Here is a 9,017-nt window from a genome sequence, read left to right on the forward strand (position 1 = left end):
TCTGGGATCTGGAACCATGTCCTCATATTATCTAACCTTTGATCGTCCGTCTTAGAAGGTATGTCTATTGCACAGCTAAAAACAGTTACTTCCTCCTCGTCCAAAGGGACAGAAGGAGGGACGGACGAGGAAACCCTGGACGAGGTACCTGCCTGGGATCCTGAGGCTTTCCTAATTTCTTGTTGAATAGCCTCTAAGGGAAACCCAGGGACGCCGGAAACATATTCCTCGTCCGTAGAATTCCCTACATCACTACTACTAGAATCACTAGAACTAGTACTGGATATGGATTGATACTCGTCTATAACCTTTTCTAGACTGTCGCTAGACGACATTTTGTTTTAGAAAAGATTTAAAAAGAAAACCTAAAAGACGAGAGAAAAGGGAATACCTGGCTCTAAGACGAATGGAGGCTACGGACGTGAGGAATATCCTAGACAAGGCTCTAGACGAGGAATGTCAAAGAACGAAAATTTTAGAAATGTAAGGGGGCAACGGAGGAATTCCCCTATTTATAGGAAATTGACCTGGGCATACAAAACGACACAACCAATCGAGAAGTGACACGTGGCATTCATCTCAAGAAATGGATCGACGAAACTAATCACCAATGAGAATGTGACACATGGCATCTTGACGTATGGGCTTTCTAGGTACAACACCTGGCTGTTCGTCTCCTTAGACGACCCATATGAACAAGGGGGCAACTGATGTGTAACGAAAATTTGCTAAGTTATCTTGTCCATGCGCGTCGTCCAAAGGATTGACGACGTAAGTCATTGGTTACTCATCCGTCCGTCCTCAAGGTAGACGGGACAGACGAGCTTACTGACCTCCGTCCGTCCTTAAGGACGGACGGGCTTCTTAGCACTTGTCCGTCTGACATGGACGGACGAGCTCGCTACCATCCCTCGTCTGTAAAAGACAAGAGGGAGGATTACTACGTCTCCGCCGGGTGGAAGAACGAACCGTCGCCAGCCAAGCCCAACCGTTGTGAAATACGAACTTCTACATCAGTTACGGAAGTTAATTTCCGAGCTTGTTGGATTCCCCAACTGTAGGAGCGGTTACTAAACAAGTAACCGCTTCCCGTATACTATATAAGCACACGTCAATGAAAGAGTAAGGCATTCTGTTCTTGAGAAACTAAGTTTACATTTCTTCAGTCAGAGACTAACTTCACCATCGGAGGGTTCTTGGCCGGCTACCACCGGTCTCCTCTGAGTTTTTACTTGTTTTCTCAGGATTCAATCGCAAGTTTAGCAAGGCCCGGCATTTTCAGTCCACTGATATCCCAGAGTTCATCAGATATTATAAGGAATATAAGATGTTGTAATGTAATACTTATTATTGTTCATTTGTTTGATGACAACACAAAAATAAAACCCTAAAGACAAGGGAATGAAAAAAATTTTAAATCAAACTTAAGATATATTTTAGGAAAGATTTTACTCATGTAATTATATTTCCTAAAAAATAATATTTTTTAAATTTGAAAGAGAGATTAATTATTTTTTATAATTTTTTATTTTCATAATTGTTATATGCATATGGAAAGTGTGTTTATTTAGAAATATATTAATTTTAAAAATTAATACACCTACTAAGGAATAACAATTACAACCTATTTAGAGATGAATAGTTATTCCTCATTTTAAAGAATAGCCATTCATAAAGAATGTTTATTCCCTGTAATAAAAATATAATCAAATTATTGAATAATTAAACTATGAGAATAACTATTACATTATAATGTATATTTCAGTAAACCAAACGTACCCTATATGGTACACTGAATGTAGATTACATTAGGAATAGTAATCTTTATTACTGGAAATAGAAAACATTGTAATGAAATAACTATTATTATTCATAAGTTTGATTGTTATATATGAAAAGCTTCTAAAAGATAATGTATAAGGAAATTTTATATTTTTGAAAATATATTAATTTTAAAACCTATTATATATATTAAGGAATAGCTATTACATCCATTTTAAAGAGGAATAACTATTCTTCAGTTTAAAGAATAGTCATTCCAATGTAACTAATCCATATAATAAAGATGCAACCAAATGACTGAATTGTTATTACACATGAATAACTATTCTATTACATGAACTATTACAGCATACCAAACGTACCTTAGGTATTTTTCATTATCATGAAAGTGGTATCAAAACTTTTCTAAAATAGCATATTAACGAATGCCCTAAGGACGGGTAATTATAGAATACTCTTGCAATACCATAAATACATACTCCCTCCTCTCATGTAATTGTAGGTTCCACCAGTTAAATTCATGATAGAACCCAAAATTTATGTGAGATGAAGAATTATGCATTTATGGTACTCTCAAAGTATTCCATAATTTTCCCCAAAAGACACGAGATCGTTAAATGTAACATGTTGCCTGCAACATCATTTTATATAGAGATGCGTTTTACATTTTAGAGGTTCGTTAAGTTGTTGCACGCAAGCATGTCAAACAAAATAATAAATTATAACAATAGGTACTGAGCTCTCCTAAAAGGGCATATACAAGAGATGCATATGTCCCAATGAAACAGAGATGCCATCAAATAACCCAAAAGCTCATACACGCTCAAAACACTCACAGCCCACAAGATGGGATAAATATTCTATGGATAATTCTGGAGTTCTACACGCTCAAAGCACTCACAGCCTCTTATGTTATTGGAAGTAACTGTAATATTAGTAGCTGGAAGCATCATATTCATTATAATCTTGCTACCTACACTCATTGTAATGAAAGGAACTGGACCATTCGTTTCATGGAAGCAATCTACATATATGAACGGTTTAGACTTTCTTTGCTTTGTAAATTGTTGGTGATTCACTTCGTGATAAGAACTAAGTAATTATCTTTATATATAAATAAATATATATATATATATATATCTATATATTCTTACAATAAGTGGGAGTGATGGATTAGAACCCAAGTTTGTTTAAGTTCTTCATCTCGTGGTCGAAAATAGAGTCATATATTCAGTATTGCGATAGAAATTAGTGCTATCATTCCACATAAATACATCCAAGATCCTTGCCCTTTCCTTTCTTGATGAAAAATAGTAAAAACTAACAGAAGTCTATTGAGCAACAACCATGAAAATTAACTTCACTCATTAAATAAGCTTGTTATGAACATGAACATGAACATGAACATGAAGAGGAATTGAAATCCTAAAGACCAATTCTTTTCCTTTGTTTAGAATTTTTGGTCAATGGTTGGTAGCTAGCATTGAACTTCAACCTAATAGCTGGTTGCGAAGGGCTTATAGGACTTGAGATCAATAACAACTCCAGCAATTGATCCAGCAGCTGCAGCTATGGTAATGATAAGGCAAGCAACACTAAGAATTTGAAGGCAAAGCCATCTTGTGCTCCACTTTGGTATCTTCTTTTGCGCTATGTACATCTCCACAGGGAAGTAGACTGTGAGAGGCCAAAATCCCAAAGCTCCAAGAAGTCCAACCACGTCATTAAAGAAGGGTAGAAGCATTGATATCACAGTGGTTGCAACCACAAAAATTGACCTCCATACCAATCTGAAGCGGTTAAGTTTGTAGTGGCCATAGCCGGGGATTGGGATTTTGATATCTTTGGTGATGAAATCACTATCTGGATATCTGTTTGCTGCTTCTTTCTCAATGAAGGCGAAAAGGGGTTGGCAATAAACTTGGTATGCACCAACAAGGTGGATTACTATGGCAGCATTTGCTATGTCAAGTAGCCAAAATGGATTATAGAAGCCAAAACCAGTAAGAAGGTTTCCAGGGGAAGTGTCTCCAAAAGCAGCATAACCCATGCAACCACAAAGCATGTAGAAAAGGGTTGTGACTCCAACACTGACTAGAGTTGCCTTCTTCATTGTTTTGGACTCTGCTGGTGGTGATTTAACTGTGTCCTGTTTTATACTATATTAGTTAGTTCAATTTGGAAAGAGCAGAAAAAGAAAAAAGAAAAAAAGAAGAAGTTAAATTTGGGAAATAGATATTTATATATATACCTGAATTTCAATAAGGATAAGGGAGTAAGAGTATGCAAAAGCTATGTCCCCAAGAGCTTGGAAGCTTCTCCATATTTTTTGGGTTTGAGTCACAGCGCCAATACTTATTCCAGTCATACTTCCGCTGATCTTTCCATTTTCTGGTAATTGATCAAGCAAAAAATATTAGAATCCAAGTCTCTTTTTTTTTTTTTTTTTTTTTTTTAACTTAATTCTCAAAATTAAGGTAAGATTAATTCAGAAAAATGACCAAAAAGTAGACATAATACTGACCTGCTACTTTGGCGATGCCAAGGGCTAGACCAATTGTTGAGTAAGTGAAGGACATCACAGCGGCGACAATGGAGAGCCACCATAGCTGATCAAAGTCAGGTATTTGAGAGAATATGATTTGAATAATGCCAAATGCAATCATATATGGGTTGCTATTGACATGGCATGGATCTTTGTCATCACTGCTGTGGAAGCAATTAGACCTTTTGATTGCCCTGTTTAATCAAAAACCAAATGACCCATTAGTCTCCAAATAACAATTAACAAACCAAAATCCTAGCTACGTAGCTATGTATAATAATTTTATAAAAAATAAACTTACATCATGCTTATAGAAGATGCTATTGTGTAGCCAATGGCAACACCAAAGAGGTTTAGGTACTGGACTAGCCCACATATTTTGACCTTTGATCCACCTAAAAGTCAAAAAACATAGATAAAAATTAGAACTTTAATAAAATAAAATAAAAGTAACCACTTTTTTTATTATATAATTTGAGTGGAAAATCAAAACATGGTAAAAATTATATACCAAGGTTGGATCGAACTGCGTGCATATAAGTATAGTTTCTTTTGCCATTGACCGGGTCCCCTGTACGATAACAAGCAGAGAGGAGTGTGGAAGTATAGTATGTCACAAAAGAGAACAAGAACATCACAGTAGGACCGGCCACCCATCCTAGCTGAGCAGTGGCCCAAGCCAAGGACAAAACCCCGGATCCAATCACAGCTGTAATTATGTGAGCACTTGCTGTCCAAACCGTCCCTGGTTCAAAAACAAAAACATATATAATAAGTACTATCAAACACGTTAAGCACCAAACTACTTTTAGTTAGCATATATTTATGAAAAACACTTCTTTAATTGTTGTTTTGAAAAATATTAGGAGGTTGTATCTAGACAAAATGAGCTTAAAAAGTGCGGTTTCGAACTGCTTTACCAAATGGGCAATAAGAAAACTTTAAGAAAGAGTTATATGATATGGGATTTTACCAGTTCTCTTGAGGCGGCCATCATCGTCGTAGCACTTGGAGCCGCTGTGTGGGATAACATCTATGTCGAAAACTTGATGATGAGGAAGCTGATTCTTTGTGGCAGTGTTATCAACCATCTTTTTTGTTATGAAAAGGGAGCAACAAAACAAATCAAGTCTTTTTGTATGAGTTACAAAAGAAGCCCCTTAACGTCTTTTTCTTAAGTGCCCCTAAAGTTTGAGGAGCACTTAATAATATGTAAAAACCAAGTTAAAAGAAGAGCACAACAAATTCAAAGAAAGAGAGAGAGAGAGGGATGAGTCTTTTTTTTTTTTTTTTTTTTTTGGGTACGTTTAACTCTCAGCTGCTACAAAATACTGACACTGAAATTGACACCCCTCCCAACACCCCAAAGTGATTCAGACTTAAGGGGCTTCGGCTGGGGTGTGCTACAAAATTCACAGAGAGAGAGAGAGAGAGAGAGAGAGAGTTGAGTATGTATGTCTCAGAGAGACTATTCTCTTACACTGAATTCAATTTGGTGTGGATCGAGAGCTATGGCAGTGGGGTATTTATATAAGCTAGAACCTAGAAGTGTGTGTTACTATTTATGAGAGGCAAGAACTAGGAAAATAGCGCAGACCACCACGTGGTGTAAAAGACTCCACGAGTGCGCTCATGTCAAGTTGTCAACGACCAACGTATTTTTTCCGTGTTACTTGACACGCACCACCTTGACTCAAACCGGGTTCAATTCTTTTTTTTCTTTTCTTTATTTTTACTGGTGGACTGAGGAAAATACAAAAAGTAAGATAGAAAATTTGTATTTAATTTTTATATATATATTTTACATAAAAAAATGGGACAAAAAATTTGTATTTAGTTTTGAAACTATTAATTTTTTATTTATATTTTTGAATTTTGTAATGGGAGCTCTAATTTATGATTCTTTACATACGTATATAAACCCCAAACTCACCTAATTTCTTTTATCATTTTGTATACCCTTTCATAAATCATAACTGCCCCCCCCCCCCCCCCCCCCCCAACTAAGCACTACTTTGGCTTTGAATAGTAATATACAAGTACTGATCCTTATTATCACCGCAAGTAGTTAGAACTTAGAACTTGTAAAAAGATTCACTTTTTTTTTTTTTTTTGGCTTTACTGAATTCTTTGACCAAATACTGACATAAGTCAATGCACTTTATTATTATTATTATTTAAAAAAAAAAAAAAAAAAAAAAAAAAAAAAAGACAAGAACGGGGATCAAACAAAGCACTCCTTTGGGATCCCTTTATTTGTTGTATTTAGCCAGATAATAAGTGAGCCTTATATTGTAAAAAAGAGTTGTAGTTTTCAAATTCCAATTTCCTATTCCTAATCATTCAACTTTTTCTTTTATGGTTGGACCAACCAAAAAGTGAGGAAAAGTAATTTAGTACTTTGTATAAATTTAATCAAAAGTAACCATTTTTTTTTTTTTTTTTGCATGAGTGTAACAAATTAAATTTGTGGAGGCTAAAAAGTTTGCCATGAAGCCGATGCTTGTTAAGCAAACCCTTACAAATTTTGTAATTCAATTTTAACTTTTTTATGTAACCACAACATTCTTGGGGTTCTTAAAAAACAAAGCTAGTAGCTATTTATCTTCTCAAAGAAAAAAAAAAAAAAAAGAAGCATCGCTCTAGGTTATTTAGAAGGAGAAAAAAAAAAGGGATCTAGGTTTAATTAAGTTAGAGTTTTTGTTTGTTACAAGAACACACCACCTAAAGTTTTTTCAATTAATAATAGAACAAAACTTAAGTACAATATCTTAGGTGTTGTTTCTTAACTTCCCCTCTTAAGATTTAGTCATATGGCTACTTACTTAAAAAATACATTTTCATCCCATAAGAAAATATCCACATAACAGAATTTTAAAAAGAAAACCTAAGAAACAGCACCTAAGTATGTACCTAAGTCTTGCCCTTAATAATAATTCCCTATTTTTCTTGACCTTTAGCTTCTTTCGCATACTAGAAATGCATGAGCTATTATATTCAGTGGAATACAAATAGAGAACGTTGCGTTTAAACTTTAAAGTGAGATTCCTTAACCATCTTTCCATCTTTCCCGTACTTGGCTTTGTAGTACGTATGATCTAAACTTGTTCTTTTTTTTTTTTTTCCTGATCTGAGGGTTGGGAAGATGTTTTACTTTATGCTTTCAATGAATATCTTTTTTTTTTTGCTCCTTCACAATAGAATAATGAAGTTATCTTCTCTAGGCATTCAAATCTTTATGTTTTAACATATCATAGACCCTTTGCTAATTAGACCAAACCCTATTTGTATAAACTTGTTTTTCAGAGTCTAATTGAAGCTAAAGCGTATTTAAATCAACCAATGGTAAGCCTCGGATAAAAGTTACTATAGATGTGGGCAAGGAGTTTCCATTTTTAGTAATTTTCTATTTGTCGGATAAACTAACTAGGGATTTATCCTAAAAAAAATTAAAAAAAGAAAAAGAAAAGAAAAGTAGGGTTATACCGCTAAATTAAGTTTGAATTGATAATTACAAAAAAATTTCACACAATTATAAGGACACTTAAAATGCAATCACATGCCAACAATATACAAAAAGTAATTAAGAAATAGATCGAGGTTCTTTTATTACCTTCTTCATTTTCACCCTTCTTTCCCTATGCTTCTTTCCTTAATCAAATGAATGAAACCTGCAAGAACTTCTCTTATAGAGAGAATAGACAGAAGGTTATTCAGCTGTGCTTCTCTTGAATTAAACCGAGTCCTTTATATATAGTTGAACGTAGGACTCACATGGACAAAAATCATACAAAAATCTATCACTTTAAAAACCTCACTTCTGAATATGTCAATAGTATCACGTGTGTAGCTTCTCATCCATCCTTACTGATAGAGAATACGGTTCCTTCATTATTTAATCCTATTAGCATATAAAGGGTCTATTTAGAATTCGCTTATTTTGTTGAAATTGAAATTTTTTATTAAAAGTATTGTAAATAAAAATAAAAATTAGTTGAAATAGTACAGTAAGACTCATTAATAGTACTAAAAAATGCAATGAAATATATAAATAGTAACAAAAATAAGTTAAATAATAAAATAAATTAACAAAATTAATCATGTCAAACGGACACAAAATATATATATATAAAGCTAGCCATTATGAGGAAATTAAAAATATAAAATAAAAAACAGTCAAATGTTTCTTTTTGTATGACGGTATTAATTTACACACATATATATATATATATATATATAGACTTTTTTTTTTTTTTTCCTTTCGGGGAGGGTTTAGTACTAATTAACTATTCCTTTGCTTTCCATCACTATTCGCAGAAATTATAGCCACTGTAGGTGGACAAGTGGAATCTTATTCTCTTTTTTTTTTCTTTTTTTGTTCCCAATAACTGAGGGAAGAAAGGTTATTAGCCAATGGCACTTATGAAAGATATAACGGCACGTTTGGATACCGTTTATTTTATTGAAATTAAAAAATTATTGTTAAAAGTATTGTAAATAAAAATAAAAGTTAGTTAAAATAATACAGTAAGACTCATAAATAGTGCCAAAAAATATAGTAAGACTCATAAATAATAATAAAAATAAACTAAATAGTAGAATAATTTTAATTTTTAATCTCTACCCAAATGCACCAGTATCTTAAAAAGTTCGAATTTCCTATTATTTTTCCACGGAATTCGACAACCTT

The 9,017-nt window shown here is 33.6% G+C and overlaps 1 protein-coding gene across 1 annotated transcript; it reads right to left on the reverse strand.

The window, feature by feature from the left end:
- Positions 1-2,989: 2,989 nt before the first annotated feature.
- On the reverse strand, positions 2,990-8,101 carry LOC126701278 (amino acid permease 3). Its single transcript, XM_050399406.1, has 7 exons — positions 7,941-8,101; positions 5,301-5,418; positions 4,839-5,072; positions 4,629-4,722; positions 4,307-4,521; positions 4,034-4,173; positions 2,990-3,931 (listed from the first exon to the last, which is right to left on the reverse strand). The coding sequence occupies exons 1-7, from the start codon at positions 7,947-7,949 to the stop codon at positions 3,278-3,280; spliced, it is 1,464 nt and encodes a 487-aa protein (XP_050255363.1). The 5' UTR covers positions 7,950-8,101; the 3' UTR covers positions 2,990-3,277.
- Between the last annotated feature and the right edge of the window lie 916 nt (positions 8,102-9,017).

This window comes from Quercus robur, chromosome 9 (genome assembly GCF_932294415.1).
Source record: "Quercus robur chromosome 9, dhQueRobu3.1, whole genome shotgun sequence".
NCBI lineage: Eukaryota > Viridiplantae > Streptophyta > Magnoliopsida > Fagales > Fagaceae > Quercus > Quercus robur.